This window comes from Eurypyga helias, unplaced genomic scaffold (assembly GCF_000690775.1).
Source record: "Eurypyga helias isolate BGI_N326 unplaced genomic scaffold, ASM69077v1 scaffold45499, whole genome shotgun sequence".
NCBI classification, from domain to species: Eukaryota; Metazoa; Chordata; class Aves; order Eurypygiformes; family Eurypygidae; genus Eurypyga; species Eurypyga helias.
Window position 1 is genome coordinate 15,356 of NW_010272276.1, and position 13,747 is coordinate 29,102.

The following is a 13,747-nucleotide window of genomic DNA, read 5'->3' on the forward strand; positions in this document are numbered from 1 at the left end:
AGATGAACAGATTTAATACTCCCTAGCCCTGACATAGACATAGCAGACCCTGTAGCTGCTCCTACATCTCTCCTTTCCCCAGTATCAAAAGTCACTCAGAATCCATCCAGCGCTGGTTTAGGTTTACGTGCACTCAGATGCACTAATGTATATTGATGCAAACTGGTATTTTGTGCAATCATATTTTTTTCCTTTACATCCATGTAATTAGATGTGCCTCCTGTCCTCAGGGAAGCATTACATTACAATACACTTGCAATGAATGTAGCAGTAGGGGGAGCATCACTGACCAAAGTCTGTTTATTTTACCGTCAGATTTATTGTAAAATCTACCCAGCATAGAACAAATATGTCCCCTATATAGGTGCAATATCAGGATCTCCATATTCCTTGAGCCAGGCCAAGTCAAAACTAAAAAAAACCACACACAAATCCTAAGAAACCGGTGATAAACCCAGTTGTGGTACAGTAGCTTAATCAAGCCATTGTAAAAAGACACATTCGAGGTTGATTCTTTTCCTTTTGTTGGTTAGTTTTGTTTTCACTCTCCCATGTGCTTTACAGATGCATTGCAGGAAGCACAGAATGGAGTAGATTGCGGTATGCCAAGACATAATGCCAGTGGGGAGCAGAAACACCCGATCCAAGTTACCAAAGGACAAAAATCCAAAATCCTGGTTGGTCAAAAACCAGCTGCTCCCTGAAAACAGGTACCTGTGTACTGGTGCCTGGCAAAGCTACCTTGAATCACTGCTCAGCAAATCTCTAGTGCACACGCCTGGCAGTGTTGACATGGCTTGACCTCTCATTTCTACTTCTGTCCAACATTATGCAATCTTTTTGCTACCGCAGTAATGAGGGCAGCTCCCTTCCCACTTCCATCTTCAGAAAGCATGAAAGTCACATCACACTGAGGTGCCAGTTCCTTCACTGTCTCCCGCAGGACCCTAGAAAAACTGAAAGGGAAGGGAGAGAAGAACAGAACATTTTAGCAGTTGCTTTAGGTCTGAGATCTTTATATTTATCTGTTAGCAAGGAACCATAACCTCAGCCAACATCTTCCACTGGTTGTCCACAGCATCCCTTTCCATTTGTTTTTCCTCCTATTCATGAAAAAGACAAGTTTCTGTACACAATCAGGTTTTAATTTCTATTTCTCCACTTCAGTTTTGTTCAGCATGATGCCAGACACCCCGCCGCCTTGCCTTTAGAAATCATGGAGGAGACTTCTCCCAGCGTAAAAAAGAATGCATCTACTTCCAGGTCTTGACCCAACTCCAAAAACTCAATGCAGATTTCCATCTGGGACACCCAGATATTGCAGAAATCCCCCAAAACACTGGAAAATAAATAATTAGAGTATGTCCACTCAACACCACAGAGAAAAGAGCCTCCCAGTGGTAAATGGACTTGACTTTGCAATTTGTCATCCTTCAGCTAGGCAAGGGAAATACAGTAGATCTTTATCCTCTCTCTTATTTTTTACCATCTCAGCAGAAAGCTGGTACAGCTTGATATGTTTCCACAGCGGGAACAAGCAAGCAGCAAAGGGAAGCGGTACCAAGGTACTCACTGCGGATGGAGCTTGTACAAAGTCCCATCTACTCCAACGGTGATCCGCAAGTGCTCCACACCTCGGTTTTCCCTCTTCTTCTCCACAATAGCCGCCAGTCCTGCCCCACAGAGCTGCGCAGCTCGTTTTGAAACAGCTCCACACACCTCTTTCACAATGATGCTGTCTTCGCACGTGCTGTCCAGGCCGAGCTGCTGCAGAATCCGCCGGACTTGGAGGAGGGCGAGCCGGTCGCTGCGCAGAGGGAAACACATGCGGCAGCAAGGCATGAGGGGAAGCTGCGGCAGGCATGCAAATGAAAGCCTTACAGCTGAGACTCTGCCATGATTCAAAGGAGATGGGACCACTTCTCCAACTCTTAACACTCTCCAAATCTTTTAACGCAGATTCCAGCCTGAATTCAGATTGAAAACATGCTCCTGGCAGGCCCTTTGCTATGTTTGGATTTCCAGAAGGCACAAACAGTAGTTATTCACCTAACTCCCAAAGTCATGAGGGAGCTGAGCCAGTTCAGCCACCTGACTGTGTCATTTTTGATCTCAAGACTGAGGCACTACCTTCCAAGATTTTCAACCGTAGAAAGAGTTTCAAACCACCTGGAAGACAACCGCAGTCATGCACTGATGTGTAGGTAAGCACATATTCATGGGGGATTCCTATATCACTGACTCTGTATTTTTAAATAAGTACTACTTAAAGTCCTACAAGAAACACTCCACATATAATCACACTTGACGGTTGAGGCATCCAAGATAACACAGCTGTGTGGACAGGAATATTACACAATAATTTCAGAACTCCCCCAGTTCCTCGATTTTGTCTTTTATTCTGTGGATGGGGGGCGGGGGTTAGGTATGCAAAGAAGAAAACGATAACCGACTTCTTGAAGGACAGGGCTTCACACACTCGCAGAAGATGATTTTCTAGAGGTCCCAGAAGACCTTAAGGATTTAAACCACGTGAATCTAACAACTTTACCTCTCAATCTGAGACAGGAATTTCGTTTCAAATATGCCTCTTTTCCTGAGTGATTCCGAAATCTGTCCTCTGAACAGCAGTCCTTGTTTGGTTAAGTCGATCAAAATTTGCCTTACTATTTCACCTAGGTACATTCCACTGGTCATTTTTTCATACCTGTTATTTTATAAAAGAAAAAAAAAGTGCTTTTAAAGAGATGTCATGCTAGCTCTGGTTAACATGAGTGGTGTGTACATGCCCTGTCACCTCTCAAAAAAGCAGTAAAAGCTTGCAGAGCAACAGCTATTGAGCTCCCACCTTTCAGCCATCAAAAATGTATTGCCGTGAACTCAAGTGCAAACATTAATTACAACATCTTTACCTATGTTAAAAGGTAACAGAACTAGTGAAAAACCCTTGCAGTACTAAACAGAACATAGCGCTACAGCCAGAGTCCATGCTGAAGTGGAACATTTCCCTGTCCCCACCAGGCATTCGCCAGTGAGTCATACACAATCAGTGATGTCTGTTAAGTGAAACTGAACTTGACCATGCTGATCCCCTTGCCCAGTTGTATTTTACCTTTGAAAAAACACTCAAGAGGAGGAACACAGCAAGGCCTACACTCTGCAGGGAAATCTTTAGAGCTGCACTGTTTGGTACCTGCCTTAAGATGAATGCAGTGCCGTGGTAACAGAAATAAAGTACATATTTGGGTTTTTTTTTCTGGATATCTGCTTTACATACCATGCCACAAATTAAATCCAATATTAAAATTTCCTCCCTGATTACTCCTTCATTAAACCCATTTTTAAAAGCAGCCAGCATGTCTTGAAGACTGACTTCATCACGTTCTTAGTATCAGGACCATAACGTTTACCTCTGTTTCCCTGGGTTGAGTGAGCCTTCATCTACTTCTTTATCATATTTTGTTCTGATGTTGTCAATGCAGCCATTGTCACCAAACCCTCCCCACTCTGTATTAATACACATTTTTCCTTCGTTCCCTTCCACTATTTCTATGTTTTTCATGTCCTCCATGTAGCACACATTGCTGCCCGTCCCTAGGAGGAAAGAAATTACAAGGCTTCAACCAGAGAAATGAAGTAGCAGCTGAGACACATGGAAGATGACTGCAGTAATCATCTTAAAAACTCTCTTTTCCATATCCAAAATTTCAAAGATCTCTCCCATATCTTACAGAAGCAAGCGTTAGCCAGGAATGAAAAATGCTGTAATTTATCATAACAGAATGTTACCGAGTAAAATGGGCCCTGCACAGAAAATACGCAGCGTAGAGGAATGCAGACTCTCTGTTACGTGTCAGAAATGGCTCTGGCAGTCATTGGCAAGCGCTGATCAGCCACTGCTGCCAGTCTGCCTGTAATACACCACAAATCATCTTGCATGACAGCATGCTCCCATAAGCAAACACTGCCAATGGCCTAGCAGCCAGTCAAGCAGCTACCAAGTCTGAAATGGTTTGGTGAGCAGGGCCAAAACACCACTTACAACACGGGCTACATTAACTAATATAAAGACCGGCTCTCCAAAAAAAAAAAAGGGATAGCTGGGGCATTTAGCCAGCCAGATGAGTCTATTTTCCAAATGGGGCTTCAGATCTTACATACTTAGATGTATTTCTGGCTCAAAACTTGGAAGGACCTACTGGGGGAATTATCTAGAAAGCCTAAAATTAATTAATTCAGGTTTTAAAAAATATTTTGTTGTTCCAAAGCCTATGACCTGGTTACACAGTAACTATCAATACACTTGTCAAAACAAGGACTCATGCTCTGTCTGCTGTTCCCGTATTCTTTTACCCTGCATATGCTTGTTAGGCACCATCAGAGACACGATCAGAAGTCCAACAGATCCAGGATCCCACCTGCTACAGGTGTTATGTTCTCTGTTGAATACCATACAAATCTGCCAAGAACCCCAAGTGACTAGTAACACTATATATCAAACTCAAATAAAAGATGTTCTTTTACAAATTCCAGAACAGGGTGTGAAGCCTAGCACCCACATACATGCTTTCTCCTTGCAGTGGTCACTTCAATAGCACAGTACCTGCGATAAGGCCAATCTCACAGTTTGGGTCCTCATATCCACATGTCATCATTGTCCCAACGGTGTCATTCACCACTGCTACAATGTCCAAGTCAAACTCCTAAAACACAAGTCACAATCACTAGAGGAGTCACAATCACTAGGTCCTAGAGGAAGAGGGAGGGTGCATTAAATACCCCAAAAGGAGCAGAAAAGAATAGCTCACATTTCTTCTCCTGATGGCCTCTCTCAGCATATCAACAACATCTTCCCCCTCACAGTCTGTTGCCTTGAAACCTTTTGTCCATCCCACAAGCGTTCCCTGAAACAGAAGAGGAAGAAAGTTGTAAGCGAAGATAGAGAGAAGACTGTCCGTTCCAGGCATCAGTCTTTTCTTGCCTCCAACCCTCCTGTCCTGCCCTTTTTTTTTTTGTTTTAATAATGTATTTCCCTGGACAGGCTCCTGTGAGTGTCTAATGCAGAGCATGTGCACGTGTATCTTTGCTACTCAACTGCTGATGGTAGTGACTCCAGGTTTACTCAGCTATTTATGAAGACGCTGCCAACTCAGCGCCTTCTAACATTCTCATCTTGGAAAACCTTCCCATCTCACCTCCTGTGCACATAGCCACTGCACTATCTGTTCAGGAAAGACCATAAAAAGTCTTTTTGCCATAAATAATTAAACACTCAACAAACATTAATGAACATCCACTGTTAATTTTTGGCTCGTTTACTGAAGACACTTGGTATGATCCCAGTACTCCAAGCAACATCAATTAGTATCTTTTTGCAACCTGGCCTGAGAGAGTAATTTCAAGGTTACAATAAGTAATTAGCCTTCCACTTGGTAACTGGCTCTGCACTGTCCAAATGAGAAAAAAAGAGGGCAACTGGGGAAAAAAGCTGCTCTTAAAGAATGAACTCTAAAGTTCTAGCAACAGTAAAAAACCAAACACACAGGGTGACGTACTCTGGGACACTGGCACAGATGTGTATCACTCAGTTTGCCACCTCTGCTGTGGAATTTGTTTCCTCATCATTTGTCAAAACATAAATACTATGCTGTAGGTTTGGAAGGCATATTGAGTGGTCTCCCCACAAAGAGCCAAGTCCTAATGCTATAATCTCAACTGCTACCTGAAAATTGAGACAGAGCAGACTAGTTTCTAGACTTAGAAGCTATTGTGAAACCCACCAGGACATAAAAACAATCAATAAAATAGCAGTCTCATTTCCCCAGTATCCTACATATTTGACTAGACTTCAGCAGCACAACCTCCCCCATCCCCTCTTTGGAAATGCATCACAATAATTGAGAGTTATTTCTTCTTTTTAAATTCTATTTTTTTCCTCACATCAGATATAGAAAGCTGAACTTGTGACATCTGTCAAAAAGCCAACCTTTGCAAGCTGAACAACTAAAGCTCAGTTCTGCCCACCTACAATCAACAAAAAGAAACTAAGGTAGTGCAGGAGTTACACGGTCAGAGCTGTGCAACACAGTGGGGAAAACACCTTGGGATTGTAGCTGAGCAAGTAGGAGGTGGCATCTGTTATCTGTTGCCATTGAAGAGTTAAGGCAGCATAAGAGATGCCTGCGCTATTAAAAATATGTAGCTGTTTCGCTATCATAAGGGCTTAATCTTTATAGAATAAAAATAAGTAACATCCATCTCGTATCAGATACAAGAGGTGAAAGTTCTACCTCCTCCCATATGCATGCAGCTGATAGCTTTCCCATGAAACACCAACTAATTTGCATAGTGGAGTAATAAAACCCCCCTAGAACAGGATAAATATTCTCTCCAAAGACTAATTTGCATGCACATATATCTGTATCATCTCTATATGTATCTCTTTTCAACCTTGTGAAGTCCTACTCAGATGAAAGCATTCAGAAGAACAGCTTTTTGCTTGCAATCTCCAAACCAACAAGTCAGCCTCCCCCAAAATGATGTTGTTTACCCAGCAGAGGCACAGCTGCCATTTGACCCATTGCGTGCTGCAGTTCTTACCTTGTCAATGCTGGCTTGCCTGCACGGGAAGGAGAAGGTGAAGCCCAGAGGCAGTCGAGCACCTTTAATCCCCATGTACTCTAGAAAGTCAGCTATGCACTGGACAATATGGTCAAAGAGCTGGAAGTTTAAAAAAAAAAAAAAAAGCAGCATATAAATCTCACAGTAATGCCATGCAATGGGCCTTGGCTGGATCAGTTAAACATCCATTAGAGGTTACCTCTTCCCCCGTGCCTTGCATGATCTCCAAAGGAATGGCAAAGATTTTGTTATACATTTGCACTGATCTTCTTCTCCCACTTCTGATTTTGACCAGCAGAACCCTGAAATTTGTCCCACCAAGATCAAGGGCAAGGAACTTTCCTTTCTCTGTAAGAGAAGAATGGGATTACATTTTGGTGCTTCTCGCAGCATGTTTACCAGTCAGAATGGCATACTCTGCCACACATGCCCAAGAAACCACCTGTGCCAACGACAGCACACTGCTCCCCTATGGCATTTATCCCACCAGCCTGCGAGCATGGGGCTGAAGAGCCAGCCAGATAACATCACCGGTTTGGCAACATAAATCACCCTGGCATTTGCCAGAACGATTGGCATGTTCCCCCCCGGAAAACAGACAAGCAACTTTCCTGAACCACCTCCGTGTGCTCAGGAAATGGCTTCACCTGTTCCATCCGGTGTCCCGCAGACGTACGTGGGTAACATCTTCACCGTGGCGCTGGCTTGCGTCTCTCGCTTTAGCCCGTATTCCAGCTCAGTCCTCATTTTGTTCTTAACTTCCCTGAGGGTCTCCAGGGAGAGCAGAAACGGCGCGAGAGCAGCATCGATTCGCTTGCGCTGAGCAGCCAGCCTGTGTGCCACCGCCGTGACCATGGCAGCCCCCTTCCCACTGCCGCTCACAGAGAGCAGGAACCGAACATCGCAGTTTGGGACCAGCCTTCTCACCACCTTGTGCAGACGTTTGGCGTATCTACAGGAAGAGAGTTTCTTTAGACTCCCACAGGCATTTTGTGCATGGCTTACTTCATGTAGGCTTCCAGCACGTGCACACATCCAACAGCACAAGTGTTGAAGCAGAGGCAAGCGGAGCACAAGGTCAGAAACCGGTCTAGGAGATGGGTACAATGATTCTGATGTCTGGCTGTTCTGCACAATCTGTACACCGAGAGGAACATGAAAACACCTCTAAACAACTGCCAGTGCCAAGTGAGAGGGACACTGGAGAAAAGCCAGGCAACAGCGCTGAGTCACAATCACAAACAGAGGGTGAGGGTCTCTGTCTGGAATCAAGGCTTCCATCCAGTTTGGGAGAAATATTAGGGAAAGCTTCTGGTTTGGGAAAGCACAGGTTCAAAATGGCAGGGGGGGTGGGGGTGTGTGAAGAAAGAAAAAATAATACAGTGAACTGAAAATGCCCTGGAAGCCCAGGAGGAATCAACTGCTCTTCCCCAGACACCATTATCCCATTCGTCACGTTATTCCCACCCCAAGGTCAAAAGCTCCTGAGACAGCTTTGCAATATCTAAGCCACTCCAGATCCTTCACACTCCACCAGAGCTCACCCCATCCCTGCAGCAAAACCAGCAGCTCTCTGAAAAGCCACACACATATGCAGGTGGCCAGCAATTACCAAATCCTCCCTAGTTACTTACTGGGGGTGGGTTTTATAGAGTCCCCCATCAATCCCAACAGTGGTTCGCATCCTTAGCAGTTTCTTATTCTCTCTCAGCCGGGTCAGTATGGCCGCTAAGGCGGCAGCACAGAGGTTGGCCGAGCGGAAGGAAACGATGGTGCAGACATGCTGAACAGCGATGCAGTCCTCTTCAGAAGGAAACAGGTTCAGCTCTGTGAGGATCTCTTTTGTGTTGCTCAGGCCTTCCTTGTATCTACCGCAAAAGAAAAGAGTACATCATCTAATGCAAGGATAGGAAGGCAGATAAATCAATATCTGCACGTTGGCTCAAAAAGAAATGAGGAAAGACCAGGGCACAACTATCAGGCAGCATCATAACTGGTTCCCATAAACTAGTAATGTCTTTCATGCACTATTCCCAAAGGTACTGAGAGGAGAGACCATAATTTTAAGAGGCTGCTTCCCGGGGTTCAGTTTTTGGTGAGACATACCAATTAGCTAGCCAAGAAGAGAACAGGATAAAATATTTAAGTCCACAGAAGGAGATCATAGGAACAGATGTACAGCTTCACTCAATACAACAGAAAAAATTATTCCTGGAATAACAACGAGGGCCAGGATTCCGCTTCAAAACACCAAAACCTGTCAGTTTTCCATGTAGTCATCCATTAACTGATCCTGAGTCTATACTACATGCCCACAACCCCAATATTCTCACATCACAGAAGCTGGAAACTGCAACAATTATCCCATGTACTGAGGTCTCCAAAGAAGTTATTTAAACAACCTGCATCTGCGATGGTTAACAATACATCTCCTGCTGTGGTACTTGGCTAAAACGTTATGTTCCCCCAACTCCTACTTACAGAAAGAGCAACTTTTCACCTAGGCAATAGCAAAATCAATTGCAACAGTTCAGGATTGTTCCCAGCACTCACAGATTACAATTACAGGTTCATTATCATTGCTGTGCTTGTGAAAGACGAACAGCCGCTCTCAACCAACGTATCGCAGGTTCTTACTTTTCCATTGCAGACACGTGCTTCATTTCAATCTTGCCCTTAGTAAGCAGAGCTGTTGATGCTTTCCCATTGAAGAGCAGCCCTTCCTTTGTCATTTTTAGGAGAATGAGTCTTACAAGTTCCCCCAAATACAGGCTGCTGATCATCTTCTCAAACCTGGAATGGGGCACAGGAAAGGTTACAGGCATTCACCAGCTTGACAGAGCTATGAAGAGTTCAAGTACGAGTGTCTCACGTTCTTATGCGGGTTGATGACAGTTAAGCATGTACAAAAGGCGTTCAGGAGGCAAGTTGTAGATGGGATGCCATCCTGAGGTCCTGGGACCCAGCAACAGCCCCTCAAGGTAAGTGAATCATTAAAGAGAATTTTCAAGAGACTTACAAACAGCTCAGCCAGTAGAAGCAGTTTTGATGAACCAGGCTTTAAATATGCCCTTTGTTTACCTTCCTCCTCTCCACAGCATCATACCAGAGCAACCACCTATTTTTAACACCACATTCGCAACCGCAGCAGCAATCTCTTGGCCTGTGATACCCACCCTTCCCTGAAGGAAAGGTCCAGATAGGACAGGACCAAGATCAAGTCAACTCAAGTTCACTTAAACCGATTCCTGCTCCAAAGGGGCTCCTGACACATGCTGGAAAAGCACCCAAAGAACTCAGACTGCCAAGACAAACCAGCCAGGGAATCACTTACAATTGTTTTCCAGGATTGAGAGATCCCAGATCGAGCTCCCGATCAAACTCTGTGCGGAGGTCATCCAAAGCACCGTCATCTCCAAAGGCCCCCCACTCCGTGTTAATGCACATCCTCCCTTCGTCCCCTTCCACCAGGTCGATGTGCCTCATCTCCTCCATGTAGCACGCGTTGGTGCCGGTCCCTGCGCGTGTTGGAGACAGTGCGGATAAATCACCTGTTTGTTCTGGGTTTGCTTTTTTGTTTACGTTCACGTGTTTGGGAACAAGTCAGTATACTGTCTTTGGAAGAAAATATAAGTACATAACCCTGTGGCATAGGATGCTAATATCAAGCCACTCACACCTGTTAAATAATCATTCCACAGTGAGTGAAAAAAAACCTTGGAAATTAATCTAAGGCTTGACTCATTTAAAAATATTTTTCCTCTTTCAAATATACTTCTATGTGCCTTAAAAACGCCACCACCGTGCACGAAGTGGAGACATTGTGGAAAGCGTAGCTGATCCTAATTACTGGACGTGAGAGGAATTCAGCTTCCTCTGGACAGACAGAGGGTAATTTTCTATAGAGTCAGCAGAAAAGTTTAGTATGCTGGACACAATCGAGCCCAGACAAAATGGGGACTGTGGTATTCGATGGCAATGTGATCAGCATAAAAACAGCTGCTTTACAGAAGGCAGCCAGGCTTGAAAATCTGACCATTGTTTTTTCCATTTTCTTCCTGCTCTTTCCTGTACTGGGACACTCCCTTCTACTCCAGACTTGTTAGGATTAAACAAATGAGGAGAAAAAAATACCACTTAGCGAACAGAAAAAATTACCAATTATGAGTCCAACTTCACAGCGCGGGTCATCATATCCACAAGTCATCATGGTTCCCACAGTATCATTGACCAGCGCCAAAACATCAACGTCGATGTCCTAATAGCGTAAAGATGGGTGATTAACAGAAAAAAAGCAATAAAAAAGCATAGAAAGCCTCCTATGTGTTAGAGCAACAGCATGCAGACATCCTCCCCGGGTCGTACTTTGAAGGCCTGGTTCAGGAAAGCTCTTGAGTTGAAAGACACACTAATTCCTTTTATAAACACAACCCTGTAAAGTAACAAACGTTGCTGAATTCTCAAGTGCTTGGCCAGCCAGGATCTTTGCTTGCAGGCTTCGTTTTTCCCCAATCCCACCTCGTTTGCCAGAAAAGCAACATGTTACTGGTTTGAATTTTGTGATATGCTAGCACCCTGTATCGGCCTTTATGGGCTGCATGACAGGATAACATCCTACCGCCTGAGCAGATCCCACCACATGGGACAGGAGATACACGTACATCAACGCAACTCTTCAGCACAAGGCCGTGCACCAGTATCACACTCAAGTAAAAAGCCTTTCCATCAAAGCTGCACAGTTTTCCTTTCACACTGAGGTAACTTGATAAAGTAAAACCAAAGTTATCATAAGATTCTTGCAACTCAGGTGCCAACAGTAGCAGGGGGGCAGACTTCACCCAGGAAGCCTCATATCTTTTGTTCCTGCTAACTACAGCATGACTGACACAAGACGTGAACCAAAATCAAGGCTGGATTTTTACCATGTGAGAAAACAGAAGAATTTCCTCTTTGCCACAAAGATGTCAAGGTATGGAGAGATGCTTTGTATTTCTTAGGTGGTATTGCCAATAGCACCGAACAGGAAAAGCAAGGCTTTCCAAAATATCAAAACATACAGTTATTCAAAAGGTATACACTACTTCAAGGGCAGATTTAATCGTGTCTTACTGCTTACCTTAAAAATTACAATCAATCACTCCATCCCACAGATTGAAATGGACGGGCAAGCCCTGACAGGGGCTTGTGTGCCAATCTGAGATGATAGCTTCCCCCTCCCAACCTGCATCCCACCAGCCAGGCTATAAAACCGTGTGTATCCACATCGTAACCCAACAGGTTCACAACAGCCTCCCTTCAGCTCAGACAGACAGCAGGGACACACTGGCCCACCGTTACGGCCTGCCCCATTTACCAGTGTGCAGTTGCCATCACTGTTAAACTGACCTGAGGCAGCCTGAGTTGCAGCTGCATGTCCCCTTCCATGGCTTCAGCTCTGAGGGAAGGACAGATCTACTAGACACAGCCAAGTTGGACATGCGTAATTGAAGGATGACTGACAGTTCCCAAACAACCCACACACCAAGAGCTGATCTCCTGGGAAGACAACATGGGGTCACTCGAGTTCACCTCCTACAGGTACTAAACTTGCCTCATGCTTCTGGAGAGCCTTGCGCAGAGAGCTGACCACATCGGTGTCCTGAACTCCTCGGACCTTGAAATGTTTCGTCCAGGCAAGAAGAAACCCCTGCAAAACAAGTGTCCAGTGACCCAAAAGCTCCAACTTTAGCACACAAACCTGCCACAAAGACGGCCAGACCAAAGTCTGTGGAGAAGCCCACTATGTCTCGCCACGCATTGAAATGTGGGTCAAAATAAGTCACAGCAGAACATCTCACCTTGGAGTGCCTGCCAGTGCAAGCACAGCTAAACAGTAAATGGTAATTGCAGTCCCAATCCTACAAATGCTTCGCCCTGGGCTTTGTGTGAAGCACGTGTGGGTTTACTGATGCTCATCACAAACTAATAGTATTAAGCACAAAGCATTTGCAGGACTGGAACCCAAAACACAGATCCTCAGAAATAAAAGAGAGGCTAGAATAGGAAGCCACAAAATAATTGCAACCAGCCCCTCATTTCCCCATGTGGCTTCTCAAACAGCCCAGCTACAGGTCTTTCTATTCAGAATCAACTGTAAAAAAGAAATTGAATGAGAGTGGTTAGAAAAGAAACATGCTTTGGGACACAGAAGTATGTGTTTTACAGTCTAACAGTTCATACAAAGGCATGTGGTTACTATGGAATAGAGTACTGGTTAAGTAAAAGAGTAGCTTTAGCTTAAAGACCATGTTGCCCTGAGATCAGAAACATGTGTAGTCAGGTCTAGTTCAATGCTAATGGTCATTCACCCCTTCTTCACAGTGCTATGTAAACATGACCCCACAAAAAGGCCACAGGGTAACACCCCCCTGCAATAGCTTCCCTGAGTTTGGCAAGGAGCCAGGCTTGCCAGCAATTATTTCTTTTTGCACCTTACCTCTTCCAATTTGGTCTGTTTGCATGGAAAAGAAAATGTAAAACCAAGAGGTAATTTCTTGTGCTTCAGGTTTTTGGTCTCCATGAAGTCTCTCAGACAGTCAGCAACGTAATCAAAGAGCTGCATAAGAAAGGAGAAGCCAGAGTCAGGCTCTATCAGATAAGCAGGCACGCGTGCAAGCACAACACCGCCACAGAAGACCCTGCATGCCCTACCTCAGCTCCATTCCCCTGTATGACTTCCTTGGGTGTGGGGTAAAATTTGCTCTCTAGCTGGCTGCTCTGCTTCCCGTCATCAAACACCTTCACCTGGTGGGCACGGAACTGGGAGCCGCCCAGGTCAACAGCAAGGAAGTCACCCTTCTCTGCAACACAAGCAGGCAACCATCATTAGTGACAGCCGAGAAGCATGGCCCAGATGCCATGGTGAAGGCCACAGCCTCACCGTGTCCACAGGCTCTCCAGCCCCATCCCGCCAGGTCCTTACCCTGTGGGGCCGGGAACACCACCAGGAAGGCTGAGAGCTGGCACCTCTAAGCGAGGGTTTCAGGTCCCTCCTGTTAGCTCACTGCATGGCAGCTCATTTCATTTTTATTTAGCAGTGTGGTTTTGCCCACCCTGCTCCTTCCACAGTGTGCTGGATTCAGCCAGG

At 45.0% G+C, this 13,747-nt stretch overlaps 1 protein-coding gene across 1 annotated transcript; it reads right to left on the reverse strand.

Annotated features, from left to right (window-relative positions):
- Positions 1-298: 298 nt before the first annotated feature.
- On the reverse strand, positions 299-13,452 carry HKDC1 (hexokinase domain containing 1). The gene is made up of 16 exons (XM_010159083.1): positions 13,312-13,452; positions 13,097-13,216; positions 12,212-12,307; positions 10,780-10,879; positions 9,956-10,139; positions 9,259-9,414; positions 8,256-8,489; positions 7,269-7,573; positions 6,821-6,969; positions 6,601-6,720; positions 4,809-4,904; positions 4,604-4,703; positions 3,411-3,594; positions 2,552-2,707; positions 1,574-1,807; positions 299-956 (listed from the first exon to the last, which is right to left on the reverse strand). The coding sequence occupies exons 2-16, from the start codon at positions 13,178-13,180 to the stop codon at positions 812-814; spliced, it is 2,343 nt and encodes a 780-aa protein (XP_010157385.1). The 5' UTR covers positions 13,181-13,216; positions 13,312-13,452; the 3' UTR covers positions 299-811.
- Positions 13,453-13,747: the final 295 nt, after the last annotated feature.

Coding starts and splice junctions, on each gene's coding strand:
- HKDC1 (XM_010159083.1), bottom strand. CDS start 13,180: ATGGAGACCAAAAACCTGAAGCACAAGAAATTACCTCTTGGTTTTACA. Junction 12,308..13,096: donor AACAGACCAAATTGGAAGAG/GTAAGGTGCAAA, acceptor CTTGTTTTGCAG/GGGTTTCTTCTTGCCTGGAC. Junction 10,880..12,211: donor AGGCTCTCCAGAAGCATGAG/GCAAGTTTAGTA, acceptor TTACGCTATTAG/GACATCGACGTTGATGTTTT.